Below are 23,927 nucleotides of genomic sequence, written 5' to 3' on the forward strand. Positions count from 1 at the left end.
TTGTGTGTATAGTATACATTTTTAAAAGAAATGATGTGTAAGCTAGGTTTGTTTGCTTTTTAACAATCACTTTTTTGCTAAATAGTAGGATAGGGAGTCTTTCCCTCATGTACTAAATAAGGATTGTAGTACGAGAATGTTTCACTTATGGGTTGTTTTTTTTTGATATTCTGTGAAATTATTCCATCTGAACTTAAGACAGGAGAGATCTCGCATTCCATTGTGACAAAAACAAAGAGCATGCGTGTTAGATAGCACTCCGAGTAACACGTAAACAAACCGCTAATATTTGTTGGGCATTAAGTTTGTACCAGAGTTCATTCTAAATACCTCATAGGAATAGATTGATCTAATCTTTACAGCATCTCTAAGTGCCTATAAACCTTGACTTGTATTTTCTAAACAAGAAATTAAGGCACATGTTTTGCCGGTTAAAGGGAGGTACGCGTTTCATGCACTTCACTGCACAGGCTGGTGGCGAACCTCATTCCTCCTGTCGTAGGTTCCTTTGTAGTGAGCCATTTTAATCCTCACAACACTTTCTCAATAAGCCTACCATTATGGTCCCCAGTCAGTACTGAAGGGATTGGTCCACGCAAGTGACTCTATTAATATGTAGCTGAACCAGAGTTTTACTAGGCGAGCCAAGTTGTGATGATTCAGTAAGCTAAAACAAATAATAATAGAAAAGTGTTAAGGGGTTGTTTGTATTACTATCTAGAAAGATTTTTTTTTTACAAAAATCTACACTTTCCTTATCTGAACTCCTATTTGGAGTTTGGGTTTCTGTAAAAATCACTATTATAGACTTCCTCTTGGAAAGCAGTGGATATCAGTAAAAAAATTATTTTAAAGACAGTTCATCCAAAAATAGATTAGAAATCCAGGCAACAAAGGCTGACACAGGTAATCCTGCCAGACTGAGCAGAAAGTCCAAGAGACTCTTATCTCCAATTAAGCACAGAAAATTCTGCAAGTGGCGCATTGACTCAAGTGGAAGAGCACTAGCCTTAGCAAAAGGAGCCCAGGAACTCTGGAGTTCAAGCCTCAAGACCAGCAAACATAAATACAGTGCATTAGAGCATACACGTCAGCCACACGGTCAGACAAGCAGGTCTTGGAGTGAGTCGCTTATGTTTTCATTACCTTTAGGCCCTTTGAAGAGCTTGATTTCTACAACAGTCTCCAAAATGGGCCGTCTTCTGCGCACATACAGCCGGACGATGGAGCCCGCTTCTTTGAGGGCCTCCACTGCTTTACTGTGGGACACCTCGGACACGTCGACCTCATTCACCCGCAGGATACAATCATTGACCCTGCAAGGAAGGAGAGGAGAGAAGGCTCAGGAGCAGCTAAGAGATTAGTGTGCATGCAAGTAAAGAATACCTTTCAAACGGTCCTACTCAGGCTGACCTCGAACTTCCCAGACTACTCAGTGCCCATCTTGAACTCCGCTCCTCTTTACTGGGAGTGTTTTATGGATGGCATGGCTTTATGAAAGGCATGCACTTGAAGATATCAGTCAGTTGCAGCATTGTTTTGACTGATTTGAATGGATTTGAATCAGAATTATGATTTAAAGGACTCTTATGACTACGGACTATGTGGACATAACAGATGTAATTTATAAATTAAATTCTTAATTTATTAGTATAAAGGTAGTATGCAGTTATTACAGAGCATTTGAAAAATATAAAAATGTGGAAAGAAGGAAAATTAAAAAAAACGTGTGACTCACTCATCTGAAAACAAACCTGTTAGCCTTCTAGCAAATTATCTTCAAATGTCTCTTTCTCTCAAATTCATGTCACAATATTATAAATATTCAAGCTTAGATGTAATGAAGCTTGAAGACATTCTCAATCTTTTCCCAGACACTCTGAAAAGTAAGAACGAGGGCAAGTTCTATGTGAAACTTTTATTTTTTCCCTTTTCCCAAAGGAATGGAAGAATTTGACTTTTCCATTAAACTTTCCAGGAAGTTTAAAGTGAAGTGACAGAGACTTAAAATTATTTTTATGCTAATAATTAAGGGTAAAATTAACAGTGGTTAAGGGCATGGTGTTTGAGACAAGATTTCATCACTCTATACATCCGTTCCAGTCTTCCAGTCACAACAGGTAGCCATGTCGCTGAGTGTCAAAAGTGAGAAGCCACTCTTACCCGTTTCTCCCCTATTGAGTTTCGTCAGCATCCCTGCTCCTATCTGATTAAATGCAGCATCCTCTCCCAACCACTTCTGCCTCATCAACCTGGATCATTTCTCGCCATCTTTTAATCTGTTCTTCTTACACAGCGGCTCCAAATAAGTAAACATGGTAACCTCCCCACCAAACTTCCGATTTCTTGCTTCCTCCTTCTATTGCCCAATATTATTCAGGACATTCATTACTTAGCTAGGTTTATTTTTGTGTGTGTGTATGCAATGACGGGGATTAGCCTTCAGGACTTCTGGCTTAGCTGTTTTTTGCCCAAGGCTGGTGCCCTACCACTTGGGTCATATAGCTGCTTATGGCATTTTGCTAGTTATAACTGGAGATAAGAATCTCTTGGATGTCTGCCTCTACTGGCTTCAAAGTTTGATCAGATCTCAGCTTCCTGAATTGCTAGGATTTTCGGTTGAGCCATCAGCACCCAATGCAAGAGTCGGATGAGTTGAAGCGCCCGAGTCTAAGTTCACTTACTTGCTAAATCTTTAACTGTTGGTCATTTTCTTAACTTCTCTCAGTCTCCACACTCTCACTTTAGGGTGGATAGAATCACTGTGTGTAAGAAATGAGAGGCGAGCGACCGATACAGGCTTGAGGCTTTACTGGGGGACAGACCTGCCAGACGGCTCCACGCAGTCATGAATGCAGCGGCTGGGGACAGGTGTGGGCAGAATGTAAACAAAATTTTAGGGGCGCATTACATGGACTGTGGGAATTTAGGGGGTAGAGCCGTTTCCAGAAGAAGATGTTGTAATAGTATTATGTGGACTACAGGAATGGGTCGGGGGGAGTCAGTTCTGAGAAGGTGTGGAGGTGTTCCGTGGGTTACAGGAACAGCATTGAATGTAAGGAAACTGTTGCAACTGGGGCAAGAATTTGTACCTCACACCAGGAAAACAAAATTAACATTGGGGAAACTTCACACCAGGAAAATGACATAACATCGGGGAAACTTAACAGAGTTTTGTAAACAGGTGGGGATTTAACCAGCAAGCTGACTCTGTGAGGCCTTAGATTGTGTGCAGAATGAAAGGTGTGAGAGAGGAGGACTAAGTTAGAAGACATAACCCAGGCATGATGATGGTGCTTACTACCTCAGCACCCGGGAGGCTGAAACAGGAGGATTACAAGCTGGAGGGCAGCCTCAAATATATAGAATTCATCTCAAACAAACTAAAAAAGAATCAAGCAACAGCAATACGAAAATTCGGTGATATGCACACAAGTGCTTCCATAGACCCTGGGATGTAATAAGCATCTAATAAGTGGTTATTGATAGCAGTACATATTTATTATTAATGTATAATATTTTCAACTATAGAAACCTTTGTAACTTGATAAAATAAGCCTCATTATCTACATTATAGAAATGAAAATATTTGCACATGGTTAAGTTCTTCATTGATTGATTGATTGATTGATTGCCAGTCCTGGGGCTTGAACTCAGGGCATGAGCACTGTCCCTGGCTTCTTCTTGTTCAAAGCTAGCACTCTACCTCTTGAGCCACAGCACACACTACTTCCAGCTTTTTTCTGTTTTTGTGGTGCTGAGGAATCAAATCCAGGGCTTTGTGCATGCTAGGCAAGCACTTTACTGCTAAGCCACATTCCCAGCTCCAAATTCTTCCTTTCAAACTGACAGCAAGCTAGGTGCCAGTGGCTCATACCTGCAATCTTAGTTTCTCAGGAGGGTGAGATCTGAAGATTGCAGTTTTGAAGCCAGCACAGCTGGCTGTGAAGCCAGCTGTGAGACTCTTATCTCTAATAAACTACTTAAGAAAGCCAGAAGTGGTCCTGAGGCTCAAGTGGTAGAGCAGTAGCCTTGAGCCAAATAAACTCATGGACAGTACCCAGGCCCAGAGTTCAATCCCCAGGACTGGCAAAAGGGGGAGAGAGAGAGAGAGAGAGAGAGAGAGAGAGAGAGAGAGAGAGAGAGAGAGAGAGAGAGAGAGAGAGAGAGAGAGAGAGAGCGAGAGAGCGAGAGAGCACAATTTGGTTACAGGTTGGATTTGATCTTAGACATTCTTATTTAAAAAATGAAGACGCTTTCCCTTCCAACCTATATATATATATATATTTTATTTGATAAAAGATTTTATGGATGTTGTCCATATCAATTCAAATTGCAGGGTCTGGTTAGACACATCATATAAAGAGTATGGGGAGAAGTTCTGTGTTTCACTGTTCTATACTTTTTCTTTGCCTATTTGAGACAAGACTCCTTGCTTGCCTCCATGAGAACACTAGCAGCCTGGAACTCACGACATGGAATATATCCCTAAGATTCACTAATGCTATTTCATCCTAGCAAATAGGATGCCTTCAATAGGTTCACACATATATTCCTTCTCTGACTAAAAAAACAACAAAATTCCCGATAACTACCAATTAAAATAGCTTTGAGAATGTAGGTAACATGGGTGCCAGTCACCCTGCTGTATCTGATCCTTTAAGAGTGGGTAATTTTGCCATCCCATGATAAATGCAAAAACATACTGTTCACCACCACCTTACACTTAGAATACGAATCATATCTTAAAACACTGCTTTTCATAAAAGGGAGTGGCTGACATAAAAAAAAGTCTGGAAGCAATATCTCTTCAAACTACTTGTTTTTATTATATTTTTGTGCATAGCAGAACCATTAATAATCAACTACTATCATAAGCAAAGCCCAGGCCAATCCAAGTAGCAGTTCCTGAGTTTGTAGGTGAAATAAGTATCGATGTAGGGCACAGAGCACAGGCCTAGGCAAGCCACGGGGCCTTGCCCTGAGCCCCAGCTCTGTGTCAGCTGGGGTCATCCGTCTAGTGTGCTCCAGTGTCCCAGGTAAAGAAAGGATGCTTTTCCAGGGTTGGGGGGAGGGACAACTAGAGAGCCACTGTATACTGGCATATGTGTAGTTTGTAACACAAATTAGGTAGGAAAGTCAATGCTGTTGACTTAGGGGTCAAAAGTATGCTCAGAGATTCGTTGAAAAGTGAACAGGATGGAAATAAAATTTTTTAGAGCACCTACAATGTTCTAAAATATTTTAGTCTAGTTTCTTCATTTCAAAACATTGATCCCCATTATAAGAAGAGTGGAATTACTTTTTTTTTTTTTTTGCTTCTTCTTCTAATTTATTGTCAAAGGATGTACAGAGAGGTTACCGTTTCATATGTTAGGCCTTGGGTACATTTCTTGTACTGTTTGTTACCTCCTCCCTCATTCCCCCCTCCCCCTTCTCCCCCTTTCCCTCTCCCCTCCATGAGTTGTTCTGTTGGTTTACACCAAATGTTTTTGCAAGTATTGCTTTTGGAGTCGTTTGTCTTTTTATCCTTTGTCTCTTGCTTTTGATATTTCCTTTCACTTCCCTAGTTCTAATACCAGAGTGGAATTTCAATGACAAATTTATGCTAGTGGTAAGGACAGAGGCATGATTCTGACCTGGTTTTGAAACTTTATCTATGCTGATATAGAAGTACTGAGTTAGTTGTATGAAATTTTTAGAAAATGATGAGGAGGAGGAGCAGGAAAGGTTTACATTTAAATTCTCACAAGAAATGAAAGAATGCCAAGCTAAACTAGGGCACTCAACTTCCCTTCCTTCTAGTCACTTGAAATAGAATTTAGCTGGAGGGTCACAGCTATTTAGAATTAATTTGCTTGTTGTACCAAGCAGTAACCTTTGTGAGGGAAGTCACTTCCTGTATTCATTTTGAAACATACAAATGTATCATTACTTTCAAGATCAAGGAATCCTATGTTCCAGCATAAAGCACAGCACATAGTTCTGAGTCATTGTATTAGAAATCCATTTGCATACAGACTTTCTCCTCAGTTTTCCAGTATAATTGACAGTTCACTCAATCTTTGCTGTTTCAGACATTAAGTCTAAAATATTTATCTGTAGCAATTTCATCTTATAGACTAGAAGTATTCTTGGGACTAAAATTAATTGTGGTCTTTTCCTAGAATTTACCATCATAATTCTGTTTCCTTGAAGAAATTGCATTAGAAATATAAAAGATATTTTACCGTTAGCATATAATAAAAGAATCACAACTCAGTTTTTTTTACTTAACAATGAAATTTCTAATATGACACAGCATTGTTGAAAAGTCAAGTATTTAATAAATTATTCTATTTGGAAGATATGACTTAAAATAACATGTAAAACATGCTCTTTTTCTAAGTATCAAAGCAGGTTCTGTTGGTAAATAAGACTTCTGATTTTGTATATTTTTAAGGATGTTAATTTATTTAAAATGATTACTAACTCATAATGTCTTAAAAATTAAAAAACTTCCTGTTCGTTATGCATAAAGAAATGGGAAGGAGGAAATATAGTAAAGTGTTAGATCTAGTACTTTGTAGGTTTGGAGATAATGGGTGTTTTTAAATGGATAATTATTTTATATTCCTTCCACATTTTCTACAATGGACATTATCACAGCAGGGATCAGAAGACTAAGGCCCCGGAGCCTGGGAACACAGGATTCTGAGATCTCAGGATCATGGTTCAAAGCCATCCAGGACAGAAAAGTTTATGAGACCCATAACCAATTAACCACCCAAAATTCAAGCTTTAGTACTGGCACATAGTGCCCCCCCCCACCAACCACAATAGGAAGAGACCAGAGTGGAGAACAAATGTTACTAAAAAGAAAGAAAGGAAGAGAACTAAAATTAAGATGTTGAAGGAAATTACTACATTTTGTATATGGGAGGAAGTGAGGAGATGAATGATATTTTCAGAAACAAAAATGTAAAAATAGGGATTTCAGTAATTCTAGTTTTATAGAGCATAATGCAATTTCCCTTTCAGATTACCCATCCCCTGCCCCTGAGCAAACTTTCAGTAGATCTGATACAATATGTAGCTTTACAGCAGCTGTAGCCGGAGGGTCTGAAAATCAGCACACTTGGCAGAATTTTCCCAAGGCATGCCTTCTGTCTATGACCCTCTCTGCGTCTTTTAAACACAGACTCTCAAGATTTGACCCACAAGTAGGTTTTAGATCACAAGATCTGAAATTTAACTTTCTATAAGTATTGGTTATTAAAGGATGTCCCTTAATTGACTCTCCTTTTTCTTCACTGCATAGATGAATCAAGATGAACCAATTAGCAACCCTAGAGGGACACCATGTAGAAACAGGGCCAGGGACTAAAGCACTGAGTAAAAAGAATGCATGACAGAGTGCAAAAATACTAACTGGAGAATTTCTGCACCTATGTACAACAGTCAGTCAGTTTAAAAAAATCTGTTTCAAAAACAGGATAACATCACAGACTTGATGAGTATTGTAGTGAAACCAGAGACACGAAAAGAAAGATACCATAAAGCACTTATTTCTCTTTTATTCATAGAGTCACTTAAGGGTAGGGAAAATCAAGTAAGATAAGATAAAACTTCATTTGAGAAAAGACAGGTACTTTATGCTGCGAAACACAGAGAAGGAAGAAAGAACAACACCAGCAAAACACACACACACACACACACACACACACACACACACACACACTTACTCTGAACAGTTCCAGATCACCATGACTTATTATAAACCCCTTAATTATGTCTGTCTGCTCTTTGCTCTTTTATTCCTCTCTTAGCACCAGCTTAGATTCCTTCTTGTTGAACTTTCTCAATTATTCAATCGACCTCATAAAAGGGGCAAATGAACATTAAGATAAAATTAAAAGCATAAAAATCCTCATAATGTACTTTCATTTTTGCTGTAAAATTAAGGGGTTCAGAGGTTTTGTCTGAACAGAAGTCATAGAAACTTGAGGATTTAGTACTAAGAATCATTTTTTTTTGCATGTTGACTAACATACCAAAAATCTATCTGGAGCAAGATTAAGTTTCAGACAATGCAGAGGCTTCAAAGAAAGATAGAGTCCTCCCAGGTACCCCCAATGCATCCTTTGAGAAGATACTTCAAGTGTCCGTGGGATCAACCTCATTTTTTTATTAAATAAATTCAGGTCGATTTTTGTTAATTGCCAACAAAATTTTCCCCTCCTACAGGCCAGTTTTGTGATCAACATTATTTACAAGTTATCTCCATTAGCTTATTCTCATTTTTAATTATTCAAATGTATCTTATCTCCTAGGAAGCTATCTCTGGTATAACTGGTTGCTCCAGTCTCTCTTCCCAACACATAATCACTGTAAAATATTAATATACTCAGCAAACAAAATACAGCTATTCCGTTAAGTCTATTTTCTGTTTTGTTTTTGATTTTTGCCAGTCCTGGGGCTTGAACTAACAACCTGAGCACTGTCCCTGGCTTCTTTTTGCTCAAGGCTAGCACTCTACCACTTGAGCCACAGTGTCACTTCTGGATTTTTCTATATATGTGGTGCTGAGTAATAGAACCCAGGGCTTCATGTATATGAGGTTAGCACTTTACCACTAGGCCATATTCCCAGCCCCTCCATTAAGTCTAAATTGGAAATAAGCAATGAAGAAGAAATAGAGTTTTGATATTTTAGTCCATGTGGAAGAAAATGACCAAAAGTATTAAGCTTTCAAATTTCTATTTCTTCTATTCAAATACATTTTTAACTTAAGAATGTTCTTTACCATATTTTGGACACACTTATGCTAAATATAATTTAGCTTATCTGACATTCAAATCTAACTGTACCAGGTTTACAAAAAGACCCATAACTGTTTTCTGTGGATTATTTAAATGGCATAACACATAGTACATACTGGGAGATAGACATATTATATACTATGCATATATTCTTTAAACAGACATAATGAAAAGTGTATACTGTTGCCTTAATTTTACAACAGAAATGAAAGTAAGCTCAAATCTCATGCACTTTATCCATACATCTTTGGTTTAATAAAATCAATTTTGAGACTTATTGAAGGTCCAACTCCAGCTAACAATGAATGTGGTCAAGGACCATATTGAAAAGCAGTAAGGTTGAGACAAGTAACAGAGGCAAGATCAATGGTTCTTAAAACTTCAAAGTGCCTCAGTGTCACTAGGAAGGCTTATTAAATCATAAAATGCCCAGGCTCTGTGTACCCCCAGAATCTTTCTATTTGGAGGGGGCTGTTGTTGGGGATAGAACCAAGAGATTTGCACCTATTAAGCACACAATCTACCATTGAGTTACACTTTCTTCCTTCTTTCTATAGTTTCTGATTCAGTAGGTTAGAAACAGGAGAGATGATTCAAATCCCAAGCTTGAAGTGGTCCCAGAAATGCTGGCCTGGGCCATGTTTTGCATCTCAGAGTAGCACTCTATTAGCTCATGTGTAGTCCATTCCAAAATGAGTAAATCTCAACCTTATGAACACCAAACTCTGATGAAAACCCCAAGCTCTCACCATGAATTCAGTCCCCTCACCTGGCAGCTTTTCATGGTTTGAACCAAGTCTCAAATGACCTGGGCCAGGAAACCACAGCTGCCACACTCTGAGTGTGTGCACATGAAACCCATTTTCCAGCATGCATTTTATAGTTGAGACTCTTTCCCTGACTCCTTTCCTTCAGCAAAGACCAACTGATCACCACTTCATCCTATACTTCAAAAAGAAGGTTTGTGCTTTCATCTCTTGATTCTGGGTGAGAGCAACTCTGGTTTAGGATCCACAGAAGCCAACACTAGTGAATGTACTGGTTTTCTCTCTCCATTTGCCACTTCATTTCCCTTCTATATAATGCTTGCAGGATTCACTGCAGCTGTCATCTGGGAAATATCGCAGTTTTCCACAATCCGGGAGATAAATAGCTTTTTCAGCACCAGTGATTGGTCTTTTGGCTCTCTCCTGGGAAGCAAGAAAGGCCAGTAACAAATCTCAAGCCAGGAAACTTAATGGGAATAGCAAGCAAAACAGGCATTGGATCGGGATTTCAAAGGTGTGAACATCACTGATTCAGTTCAGTATGATACCCTGCTCACAGGCAGGACTGCCTGTCAATTTCCATGAAATGAAGTGTGGGTACCTCCAGCCTGGATTGCATCACTACAGTAGTCTCCTGGCTGGGTTTTGTGATGTCAGGATAACCAGCTGATCTACACATCATCCTAACACACAAAACCAGATTCACTTTCCCAAAACAAACTGTTCCTAAAGTCCTCTCCCCTCAAAACTTACCAGGAGTTGCTTAGCAGTTCCTTGTATACAGTTGTAATTTAGGAAAGAATAAGGATCATAGATTACCTATGAATTCAACCGTTTAAAAAGATCTCTCAAACTATGGTCCAGTCACGTTACTCTTTGCTACCTCCCAAATGTCCAATCAAATACCAGCTCATGCAAGGGTAAGCTCACACCAACCTCCTGTAATATTTTCAGATTACTCAAGCCTCTATTGCTCACGAGCCCTGAAGCACAAATACATGGCACTTTCTCATTTAGAAGCTATGGGCTGATTTGGTACACTGCAGAGCGAGCCCAATGCAGTGAGAACCGCAGAAATTCTTTCTTTTTTTTTCTTGTGTTTTTCTTCCCTGTGGTTTAGCACCTGTTCTTACTCCATTTGATTTTTGTACCCTGGGTGTTGTATATATGATTATCTGAATTTGGGAAGGGAAGGGGAATGACAAGATAGTGAGATAAAGGACAAACGGCAAACAAATGCATTAGCGTTTGACAAGAAATGCACTCACTACCTTATGTATGTAACTGTAACCCCTCTGTGCATCATCTTGACAATAACATTTAAAAAAGAAATATATCTTAGAGCTGGGTGCCAATGGCTCATACCTATAACCCTAGCTAGCTACTCAGGAGGCTACGACATGAGGATTGTAGATTGAAGCCAGCCTGTGAGACCCCTATTGCCAGTTAAACAGCAGAAATCTGAAAGAGGAAGTTTAGAGAGGTAAAATGCAAGCCTTGAGTGAAAGAGCTAAGGTATAGCACCCAGGCACCCAGGAAAATATATACACATACATATTCAAATCTATTTCAACCCTAAAAATGAATGCTGATTGTACATGTGATTTAGATTTTTTTTTCTTATTTTTCTCTTGCTCTTATTGTCTATCTGCTAGATTCTGGAAAGCTATTATAACTAGTTTTCTGTCTTTAGCTTTGTACCTAGTAATCTCTTTTCAACTTTGGGCCAAAATGATGCTTTTGAAATATAAACCTGACTGCTTTATCTCATAGTTAATAGCCTTCAATTGTTTTGCATTGCCACCGGCGGTCTTTCAAACACTTAGAAACTCTAAGCAAGGCAACTCTTTCTTCATATTAAATCTTGTTCAGAAGCCACATAATGGACACTTATAATTGTACATAATAGAGAAGGCAGAGTTTCTGCAATTTCTGCAGCGAGGCAGAAAGGGGAATCAGAGCATGGCTTGCTGGAAGGCCCTATTTGTGACACACAGAGAGCGCAGAGGGCCGAGAGTCAGGGAACCCTAGGGGACTGCTGATGCTAGTGAGGGCACAGGAGAATCCGGACACACACCTTTCTCCAGCCCAGGGCCTCGGTGTCTGTCAGCAGCTGTGTCTGCTGAAGGAAGAAAACCTTTTCTTTGTGTTTTTTCATTTAAATTTGACTGTAAAGGTGATGGGCAAAAGGGTTACATTTACATAAATAAGGTAACCAGCACTTTTCTTTTTGAATGGCTTTACCTTCTCTCATTTTCTCCCACTCCGACACACACACACACACACACACACACACACACACACACACACACACACACTCCCCTCTGCCCCAAGTGGTAAAGTTCATTCCTAACAGAGTGTCTGGTGAGTAGTGCAATGGAAGGAGTTCACCTTTGTCCCACCATTTCTGGGATTCTGCTTCCCTTCCCCAAATCAGGTAAGACAAAGGGTACAGAAAAGAACAACAAACTGATAACAGAGAATAAGCCAAGGAGAAAAGGAAGAAAGAAATAACTGAAAACAGTACAATAAAAAGACCTCTTGTAAATGGAAAGACTTGGAAAACAATCATACTAAGTGAACAGACTCTACGTTTTCCTTCATTGGTAATAATTAGTATACTTCCTGGCAGAAGATTACAATAGCTCAATAGCTATGTCCATATGAACACATAAGATGATGCTAAGCGAAATGAACTCCAGGTTATGGAAATAAGTGGTTTGTCATTGCTGTTGTTATTTTCAATTATGCCTTTTTCTTTTGTTTTGCTTCCCCATGATTTTACCCCTGTTGTCACTATAACTGATTTCGGTACCCTGGGTATTGTATGTATATTTATCAGAACTAGGGAAGGGAAGGGGAACATCAAAATGGACAAAGGATAAAAGGTGAACCAATGCAGCAGCAATACTTACAAGACAATCTGCTGGAAACCAACTGTACAACTTGGGAGTGAGGGAGGGAACCGGGGCCCGGGGAAGGTGGGGAAAATGAGGGAGGAGGTAATAAGTTTGATAAGAAATGTACTCACTGCCTTACATATGAAACTGACAAAAAAAAAAAAAGACGTCTTGCTTCCATTTCTTGGAGTTCATTTCAACAAGCATCATTTTATATGGTTATAGGCACAGAGCTATTCAGCCATTTCCAAAAGGGAAAAAACGCTTTACTGTTGATGAGTGTGTAAACTTGTTCAACCATCCTGGAAAGCAGTATGGAGGTTCCTTGAAAGACTAAACATAGAGCTTCCCTATGACTCAACAATTCCAGTCCTGGACCTTTGCCCAAATGACCACAAACAAGGCCACACTAAAGCTACCAGACAATTATTTTTATTGAAGCTAAGATATAGAATCAACACAGATGCCCTTCGGTGGATGAATGGATCAAAAAATTATAATTATAATTTGAATATATATAATGTGAATATATATATATATTCACAATAGATTCTATGTGTCCATCAGAAAGAATAAATAGATGACTGCCTAGACTAGACCATTGGCATGGTAGAGGGGAGATGGAGGATGACTAAATCTGCCTAGCTTTACAAGATGGATCAGATATTGGAGATAAAGAAATGGAGGAAACATCTTGTTCTTTCTTTCTCTATTTATACATGATGAATGCCCTGAGCAAAGAAATGGTATCTGAATAACTTTCGTATGTTTAGTGCCTCAAAAGATGTGTGACACAAAGTTGGGGCAGATCATATGCTTGGTGAATAAGTAAGTAAATTTAGAAGTATATAAGTTGGTCAATGACATCTTAGCTCCCGATATCCACAGCTTTTCTGGTGACCTTTTCTCAGGAGAGTGGCTCCTCATGTTATCTCATCATTCTTACACAAGGAAAATAAGTTCAAATTTAGCCACTATAAGAAATAAGCTGTCATTTATAGATATTTATGGATTTTAATAGAAAGACACCAGGTAGAGGGGAAGGTGTAAACCAAAGCAAATGATTACCAATAAGATCTCACAGAGTAGTTGAGGGATGTAATTAATATACTTAACAAACACACACACACACAACATTCATTGAGCGTTTTCTGGGTGATGAATACTTACTGAGGACACAGTGTTGAACAACAAAGATTCTTGCCCATGAACTTGGGAATAGGAAGGAGGAGTGGACAAACTCAGCTCAGGGGTAACAGTTCATGTTCCTGACTTACAAAATATAGCTTAAGAATCTCTTACCAACTGTAGGGTTTACCCTCAAGGTTATTATTTGTATGGTTATTCTAATTCTTAGTGTTTGATTTTCATGAACATAGTAGAGTTGACTCAAGCAATAATTCAAGTTGAGCATGAAGTAACCTGCCTGTAATCTTTCCCGATATTTTGAACTGTTCCTCACTTCCTCTGAGGAGTTGTTTGCCAAAGCCCAATGAACCTGGAGCTATGCAGTAACTCATGCACGCCAATCAATAAGCTCATTCTTACATATGCACACAGCATATTTGATGGTAAGACATTCTATTAGTGTCTAAAGTGTTTAAACTATCTAAGCATTGTTAAAAAGTACTAGGCTTATAAATGTCAAACATCCTGGTGAATAAGTTCATTGGGATAAATTAATTCCCTATAACATGGGGAAATGATATTGAAGATTTTTTTATAATTATAAGAACAAACATAGTACTTCATATTAATTTGTGCTTATTTATTATATTCTTTCCTAGTAGAAAGCAAGGACTATGAGGAAAGAAACCTTGTCTCTGCTTTCTTGTTTATTACTAATGGTTTACGTAGCTCCTCATCTAACAAGACCCTGCCCCTCATTCAATTTTCCCAGTTCCCATTATTCCTCACCACATTCAATCTATCAGCCAGAACAGCGGCACCTACTGCCATCCAGCTTATACCACAGCCCAGTCACTTCTAACCATCTCCACTAGTACCATCTTGAGCTTATCAATCATGTTGGCCAGGTTCTACTCCTATTACTCTACATTATTCTCTGTACAGAAGCCACAGGTCCTTATATTTTTAAATTTAAATCATAGAGTTACTTATCCCTTCCTTAAACCTTTCCTCTACCATTTAAAACAAAACATAGGCCCCGATGAAGCCTTGGCTTGCCATTCACTCCTGTGTTCTTATTTTGAAGCATTCTTCTCCTAGCCATTCCTTCAGCTTTCCTGGCTCCACCTCTTTTCCTAATACATGTCTGGCTCAGTCCTGTCTCAGGGCATTTGATCTTGATGTCTCTTTGGCTTTAAAAGGCTTTTTGTCTTATATCTCCTCGAATCTTTTTTGATCATTATGATCTTACCTAAAACACCTGGTGCTGATAGCTCACACCTATAATCCTAGCTCTTCAGGAGGCTGAGATCTCAAAAAGTCATCATTTAGACAAGCCCCACATTACTTAGTCCAAAATAGCACTAGGTACTTCTCATCCTATTTTTCTGTCTCAGTCTCATAGCTCTTCTACTTTGTTCATTTACTGCCAAAAAGTAAAAAAAGAAAAGAAAAGTAAGGTTTTTAAAGCAGGAACATTGTCTGACTTGTTGATCACTATGCACTTAGTGCCTAGGACAGTGTTGACTCTATAGTAGGTGCCCAAGAAATAGTAAAATACCCAATTATTGAATTAAGGGATAAATTAACGAATTGGGCTTGGCAACAACAAAGTGTGCATAATCTTGCTGCCCAAATTTGAATTCTGACAGATCTAGCTTGAAGACCTTCTTAAATTCAAACCCATAATTACTGGAATGATTTTGGTACTGGCAAAGGTTGTGAGCAATTCTCTCTGCAGCAGATGATGCTAAATTGCCTGAAGGTACTAATTTTCAAGGGTAGATGATTAGCAATGCTCTTTTCTGACCTTTTCTGAGCTACAATAATCAGCTGTTATTGTTTATGCGATTTCATAATATCCACACTCCCCACTGATTCCCTAGGCTAAATCCTACTTTATAACACAAATTCAAATTAATTTTTGTGATGAAAACTCATGACATAATTTGAAATTACTGATGACATTTTTTTTTTTAATTTCATGAAACCAGAGCTAAAGCCCCTTTGGTTTAATGGTTGAAGTGGTGTTTGCAAAAGTACATTCAATCACTTCAAGTTGTTCTCAGCTGCAGAGATGAACATTCCTGAGGCCTAGGCATGACAGCCTGAGGAGGAGGGTCACCCAAGAGGGGGAATCTGTGCCCACAAATACCTTCTTGGTTTCCAGTAAAGTGACAGGGTACATTTAATGTATCACTTTTGAAACACAGAGAAACCCATTGGTGTCCCAGATTCATATTTTCTGCATGACCTTAGAACTGTCCAGGACACTGCATTTTGGAGTGTGCAAAAATAGCAGGGAGGCCTACAATGGCAATTTCTGGAAAGGACTGTGTAGAAGAGGCCACAGGCACAAGGTTACCAAAGGAAAGAAGCTTCCTGAAGATACATAAAAACTATAATTTAAAAAAATCATACATTTTCTAAGATCCCTGTGACAACTATAATGGGCTCTGGTACTTAATTTCTGTCTATCTAGCAGTTTTCCATTTATAAAACACTTGTACAAAACTTTCTGATTCAGTCTTAAAATTGAGAACTATGCCAGGAAGATATTGATATATTTTCTTTTGAAAAAACTACCTTAGAACTGGACATGTTACAACCTTCTCAAATGGACAGATAAGAGATGGAGATTAAAATCACGTGTTAGTTCTACTGCTTTGGGTCTTGTTTTCTTGTCATTTACCTTTTTTGTGCATATGCGGGTTCTGAGGCTTGAACTCAGGGCCTGCATGCTGTCCCCTAAGATTCTTTTTCTCAAGGCTAGTGCTCTATCACTTGAGTTATAGCACCACTTCCAGCTTTTTCTAAGTAATTTTTATTAGAGATAAGAGCGTTACAAACTTTGATCCATTTGGAATTGATTCTGGTGCCGGGTGATATATAAGGATCTAGTTTTAGTTTGTTACAGGTGTTGAACCATTTTTGCCAGCACCATTTGTTAAAGAGGCTATCTTACTTCCATCCTATTTTTTAGCTCTCTTATCAAAGATTACGTGGCCATAGGTCTGAGGGTTCATTTCTGAGTCTTCAGTTCTGTTCCATTGGTCCTGAGGCCCACACTGGCTTTGAAATGCAATCCTTAGATCCTAGCTTCCTACGTAGTTAGGATTACTGGGCTGAGCCACCAGTGCTCATCGCATTTATTACTTTTGCTTATACTTTTGTCACATAGTCTTCCTGTTACAAATGTCATGGTTATATTTAAAATATAAATGAACAAGATCCCCATGATTATTTTGAAATTTTACTGTTCTTTTTTCCCCCCTGAACTTATGAAATTCAAGGTATAAATCTGTACAGTAAAATGCAATTCTATTGGGGATTCCTTCCTTAATTGGACAAGTGAAGTTTGTGATTAATTCATGATTCTATAGATTAATTAATGTTAAAATAAGACAAGAGACAGAATTTCTGTTTTATTTCTATAGATGTAAGCACTGAGAAATCTTGTTAACAAAAAGTGTACGAGAATAGGAAGAGAATTTTGAATACCCTCCAACATATACAATCAAATCCTGTGATCCAACATTAAAATTATTTAAATCTGGGGCTGGGAATATGGCCTAGTGGCAAGAGTGCTTGCCTCCTACACATGAATCTCTCGGTTCGATTCCCCAGTACCACATATATGGAAAACGGCCAGAAGGGGCGCTGTGGCTCAGGTGGCAGAGTGCTAGCCTTGAGCGGGAAGAAGCCAGGGACAATGCTCAGGCCCTGAGTCCAAGGCCCAGGACTGGCCAAAAAAAAAAAAAAAAAAAAAAAAAAAAAAAAAAAAAAAAAATTAAAAAAAATTTATTTAAATCTATTGGATGACAATTACTTCTTAATTTTATTAAGAGCAAAAATTTGGAATGAAATTTACTTGAGCAAAGATTAATCACCCATTCACTGGAGTCATTGAATTTCTCATCACGTGTAACAATAGTTCGCTATATTTTTTATACCCAGAGCAATGAGCCATACTAAAAACGGCGGTTAGCAAGATATCCATCTCTCCTCTTAGGTGTGGGAGAACAGAAATTATTAATAGAAAAGTGGGGAAGATGTACTTCCATAAAGCTACAGCTCACTCCCATAGAAGGTTAAAGATCTAGACATCAAGTCCTATTGATTTGTCAACTGAGCAAATTTTAAACTTCTGTTCTAACTCCATCCAAAAGTTTGAAACGTAGTCCTAAACCATCTTTTCCTTTTATTCTATACCCTTTCAAAGCATTCTTATTTCTCTTGGTTTTAAAGATTCAGTTTCATTCCCAGCCAGGTCTCAGAGTTTCCAATCTGTATGTTCAATTTCCTGTTATATGCATGCCCTGGAGTTCCTTATCAGCACTGTAAATTTCATATTGTCCAAGGGGAACTAGATGACTTATCTTCCAACCTTGCTTTACCATTGGCTATGCTACAGAGCTCTGTGTCATCCTTTGGTTTTTCTATTAGCATTGTCTTCTATGTATAAAGATACTTAGCACATGATCTGGGGGCTCAGGTCAGAGAGCATCGCTGAGAAGGCTGAAGATCTATTTGAAGAACACCACTGTATCATTTTCTAATCTGACCACTTTTCTCAGTCTTTTAGCCCATGCTACCATCATTCATGATTTGAATGACCATGCTATCCATTACAGGTTCCACCTGCAGAGCTCATATCAGCTAAGCCAGACTCCCACAGCATTACAAGTATCTTTTATGAAGGCAGTAATTAAGTCATTTTCCCATCGGAACATTCAATGTTTCATGTTGGTTTTATTTTTAGTATTTTTAAGGAGTTGTACAAAGGGGTTACAATTAAACATGACAGTTTATGAGTATAGCTCCTCTTAATTAATGTCACTCCTGTTACCATCCATCCCAGTCCCATCCATCCTCTCAAGTTGCCAGGCACCAGTGGCTCACAGCTGTACTTTTAGCTACTTAAGAGGCTGAGACTTGGAGAGTCATTGTCTGAAGCCAGCCGTGGCAGTAAAGTTTACTAGACTCCATCTCTCATCAACCAGCAATATCCTGGGCTGGAAGTGTGGCTTCAGTGGTGGAGTATGAGCAATGAGCAAGAAAGCAGCGTGAGAGCTTCAGGTCTCGAGTTCAGGCCTTAGTATCAACAAATAACCCCCAACAACAACAAAACCCAGATACTTAATAAAGTACCCATAGTCCTCCACCTGACTGCTTGTGCTTACGTGTTCACAATAATCTCATGAAAATCTGCCTGGCCTCAATAGCTACAGTCTCACTGATTTCTTCCCTGTTCTTCTTCATGTCTTTGGACAGTGTCTCTTGGCCTAAGTATTTGCTAGTTGCATTACACAATTTTCCTACAACAGACATTTCAAAGACGTTGGTGACAATGACTTCATCATGTTCAAAACCTCTTATCGACTACCTTGAAAATCGTGGAGCTCGTTTTTATCACTGCACTACTCACAACAACCAAGCTACTCACACACATGCATTGAAGTATTATTCAGCCATAAAGTAGAATGCTATCATGTCTTCAGGAAGATAGATGGAACTGGTTAGCATCATGTTAAGCAAATAAGCTACATTTCAAAAGATAAATGCTTCCTTTCCTGTGGGGAATTGAGTTCTAAATACAGATATATATCTGTTACAAAATATGTCAATATAGAAATGAAGTGAATCTGTTAAAGGGAAACCAGAAGGAGGGGTAAGGGGGGAGATGACCAGAGTAAACAGGATTGCTGTACATCATAGACGTACAAAGCATAGAGGAAAAACTGGGGGGAAGGGGAACAAGGGAATATAGAGACAAATATGATTAAAGTACAGTATATGCAATACATGGAAATACAATGAAACTGTTCCATATAAGTTAATAGGCACTAATAATAAAACATCTTAAAACTACCTTTTCTCAGTCCCTGAAGACAGAAAAATGACTACTTTCTACTACATTATGTCTACATGTGGGATGTTTCCATACATGCTAGAGAAGTAGAGCGTAAAAAAGATGAGCTTTTGGTCATATTAGAATAATCTATAGGATGCCTGCAAATGGAGCTTTCAAATATATGTGGTTTAACAACAGAGTATAGTTGGGTCATTACTTAACTAAGGAGTTTCTTCACATTGTAATGTAGACATTTAGCATTAAGTGTTCAACACAAACAAGAATGGAACAAATGGTAATCATTTATTGCTTAATTCACTATCTTCTGAAAGGAAATATTATTATATTTAAAATGGCTTACCTTATTATAGAGCAATTGATAGAAAATTAGATTAAAATAATTAAAGTAGTAAATGGAGAATAGGAATACAAGAGAAACTAGATGGAATTTTAATTATTAATGGTGCATTTTTTGGATGGTAAGTTATGGTTGAATGCCTGTGTTCTAAATGCCAGACCCAATCTTACAAAGCCAAGATTCACTTGAGCCAAATATACGCATGTGTTTTCTAGTTCAATTCTGGGCCACCAGACTAAGAGTGACTTGTGAGCTGTCTTAACTCAGGTGTTGGAGTGCCATAAATATAAATGTTGCTACTTACTCAGATAAAATTTCCTTTTACCTGGTGAAATCTCTTATTTTTTTCTTTTTCTTTTCTTTCTCCTACTTTCTCTGTCTTTGTCTTTCTCTACTGGAAAGTGAACCCAGGGCCTCTCAACCTCACTTGCTTGCTCACAGCTGGTGCTTTACCACTTGAGCCATGCTTCCAGCATGGCTTTTTGCTGTGTAATTTGGAGGTACTCCTATGGAGTATTCTGCCTAGATTGGCTTCTTCTGATCCTAGCATTCTGAATAGCTAGGATTACAGTTATTATCTGCTCTGAGATATAAAAAAAAAATCATCAACAACAACCGTCACAACAAAACAAAGAATACCCAGAAATAAGCAACAATGAATTTTTGAATAATTAATCTGCATTTTCTAATAGCTGGCCAATTTTGAAATCCTTTCTCAAAGATTATATTACAGTGTAATAAAAAAACTGAAATGTCCTATGCTCAATAAAAATTCACTGCTTTTAACCCACATGATATGAAATCTCACAGCCATTCAAAGTAATGTTTCACTGGGTAGAATTTTTATACAGGGAAATGCCTTTGGAAATATTAAATAAAAAAGGCAGGTAAAGTATTCAAGTGCATAAAATGCTCTGGAAATGAATAAGCACAATAAATCCCTTAGTAATAGTCATGTGAATGATTCTAATTTAATTTACAAATATTTGTGCTTTCCAAATTTTCTTTAAGGAATATGCATCATTTTTAAATACAGAAATAAATTAGACTAAAAAACAAACCTATTTAATCTTTACTACAGTTTCTTTTTTCAGGGTTGTATAGTAAATATACCACCAGTCCACATCAATCATTTCCTGAGGAGCTGAGATAGTTCAATGTATTTTTTTTTTTTTTTGGCCAGTCCTGGGCCTTGGACTCAGGGCCTGAGCACTGTCCCTGGCTTCTTCCCGCTCAAGGCTAGCACTCTGCCACTTGAGCCACAGCGCCGCTTCTGGCCGTTTTCTGTATATGTGGTGCTGGGGAATCGAACCTAGGGCCTCGTGTATCCGAGGCAGGCACTCTTGCCACTAGGCTATATCCCCAGGCCAGTTCAATGTATTTTTGTTTTCAATTTCTTCTAAAATTTTATTGTAAAGGCGATGAACTTAGGTGTTACAGCTACAAAGCAGTGTTACTCCCTCCATTTTCTCCCACTTTCCTCCCTCACTCTCCTTTCCAACATAGTGACTGAGTATCAGTGCTCCATTATTCACCCTTTGTCCCATCATTTCTGTTGTTCTCCTTCCTTTCCCCAAATCAGATAAACTTATACATAAGACAAAGGGTACAGAAATCAAAAAGAGTGACAACAAAGAATTAAAGGTTAAAAAAGAAATAAAAAACTGAAAACAGTACACTAAAAACCTTTTTGTTTCCATTTCTTGGAGTTCATTTTGATAAGCAACATTTTATATAGTCATGTGCACATAGCTATTGAGCTATTGCGATCCTCTGCTAGAACTATCCTAGACATATACTAATTATTACAAGTGAAGGAAACTATACAGACTATGTTTTTGGGGGTTTGGCCTGCTTTGTTTAATATAATTTTTTCAAAGGATTTCCATTTCCTTATGAATGGGGCAATTTCATTCTTTCTGATGAAAGTATAGAATTCCCTTGGGTATATGTACTACATTCTCTTGATCCATTCATCTACTGAGGGGCATCTGGGTTGATTCCATCCTAGCTATGGTAAACAATGCTCCAGTGAACATGGTTGTGCTGGTGGCTTTAGTGTGGTCTTGTTTGTGGTCATTTGGGTAAATTCCCAGTTATATTGAAAGCAATATAGAGGACACTCTGGCTCCAATTTTTAATTTTGACATGGATTTTGGTAGGGCCCTGTGTTTATAAACTGCAACCATGTGCTTCAGTGAAAAAACAGATTTTTAGAGTCAAAGAGATTGGTTTTCAATTTTTTTTTTTTTTTTTTTGCCAGTTGTGGACCTTGGACTCAGGGCCTGAGCACTGTCCCTGGCTTCTTTTTGCTCAAGGCTAGCACTCTACCACTTGAGCCACAGAGACACTTCTGGCCATTTTCTGTATATGTGGTGCTGGGGAATCGAACCCAGGGCTTCATGTATACAAGGCAAGCACTCTTGCCACTAGGCCATATTCCCAGCCAGGTTTTCAATTTTTATTTATCACTTGTAACTATATTCTTAGAGTATGTGATGGTATCAGGACTTGAACTAAGGGGCTTATGTTCAGGCTTGGCTTTTTCACTAATACTTGAGTCATATTCCTCATCTGTAATTTTGTTGATTAATTGGAGGTTGAGTCAGTTTCCAACCATGGTCCTTAGATCTAGATGTCAGCCTTTTGAGTAGCTAGGATTATAAGTTTGAACCATTGCTGCCTAGCTTAATAATTAATATCTTTCAGCCTGTATAAACATGTGGAAATAGGCCTGATACGTGTCAATTCTGATTAGTTGTGCACTTCTATGGATGAGTGATGGTGGATGTCATGATGGAGAAGATGTCATGGCAACCACACCAGTGAAAACTACTAGGATATTTGACATACATATGTGAGTGCATTCTGAGACTAAGAGGTTCCTCAGATATACACAGGTTCAAAGGAGACATCGATCAAGAAAATAACTGGTAGCTAAAGCAAGTAAAGGGGGTATCGTTAAAGCCAAAGAAAACATTTTCTATTATTTTGAGATGAAAACAAGAGTTACCACCATAAAACTTAATATCAAAAACTCAAAAGGGCAAGAATTTATTCACCAATTATGTATATATATATATATAATCATTTTATTAATGTTTAATTTTTGGGGGGGGGTGTCATGGGCTTAAAAATCAGGGCCTGGGCACTGTTCCCGAGTGTTTTCATTCGAGGCTAGTGCTCTTCAACTTTAAGCCACAGCTCCATTCCTGGTGGTTAATTGGGGATAAACGTCTCATTGACTTTCCTGCCTGGGCTACCTTTGAATCATCACCCACAGATCTCAGTTTCCTGAATAGCTAGTATTACAGGCATGAGCCACTGGAGCCCAGCTAACAACCTGAATTTTACTGGGTATTAAAACTCAAGGAGTCTATTTCCCTTGTCATTTTTACTAGTACATGTTCACAGGATTCATACTAAGCATTGCATGCACACTCGACACATCTCAGAAGAGGTAATCACTTGTGATTCACTGGTATCCATACTAGCACTCACACCACAGGGACTGCCATGATGTTATAGACCTCTCTCCCAGGTAATGTGCCCAGGGGTTAATGGTTCAGGCCTTACAAACCTAGGCTCAAAAGTGATCAAAGGGCCATGATTTGAAGCAGAAGTCAGTGGGCCTTGGGCATATAAGCTGTGGTATCCGATGCCTGCACTCAGGGCCCCTTGGGGTGAAGGGAACACTGGGGCTACTACATTTTGTAGCCTGGTGGTTGTCTCCCTGTGCTGAAACACTTTGATAAAGAACTGTAAGAAATCCATCCTAATTTCTACCTGGACTTTCTAAAGTTGGCCCTTTGGAAAATGAATACTTGATGTGTTTCAAAGAGAATGGTGGTACCTTGTTGGGTAAAATATGTTATATGTAACTTCTATTATTGTCATAGCTTGAACAAAAACCTGCCAGGTTTGGCCTGGTTGCAATTTTGGGAACTCAATTAAATTTAAGTACGGATGAACATTCTCCTCTCCGAGTCCCTTTTCAGCTAGGCTTTAACTTTGGCTTCAGTGTCCATCTTTGTTCATTTTTGCAAGAATCTTGCTAAGTCAGTTTAGACAGAATTGCTGTGCACTCTTGTATCAACCTTGATTACCCAGGTCTTCAAC

General features: G+C 38.5%; 1 protein-coding gene across 11 annotated transcripts in view; it reads right to left on the bottom strand.

Annotated features, from left to right (window-relative positions):
- The window catches only part of Dlg2 (discs large MAGUK scaffold protein 2), a 1,704,707-nt gene that overhangs the window by 457,696 nt on the left and 1,223,084 nt on the right, over positions 1-23,927 (bottom strand). For all 11 annotated transcript variants that reach the window (XM_048360010.1, XM_048360014.1, XM_048360019.1 and 8 more), the window contains one exon: positions 1,147-1,316. In XM_048360010.1, coding sequence (XP_048215967.1) covers positions 1,147-1,316 — 170 coding nt within the window. The remainder of the gene's footprint in view (positions 1-1,146; positions 1,317-23,927) is intronic.

The sequence above is a fragment of the Perognathus longimembris genome, chromosome 13 (assembly GCF_023159225.1).
Source record: "Perognathus longimembris pacificus isolate PPM17 chromosome 13, ASM2315922v1, whole genome shotgun sequence".
Lineage (NCBI taxonomy): Eukaryota > Metazoa > Chordata > Mammalia > Rodentia > Heteromyidae > Perognathus > Perognathus longimembris.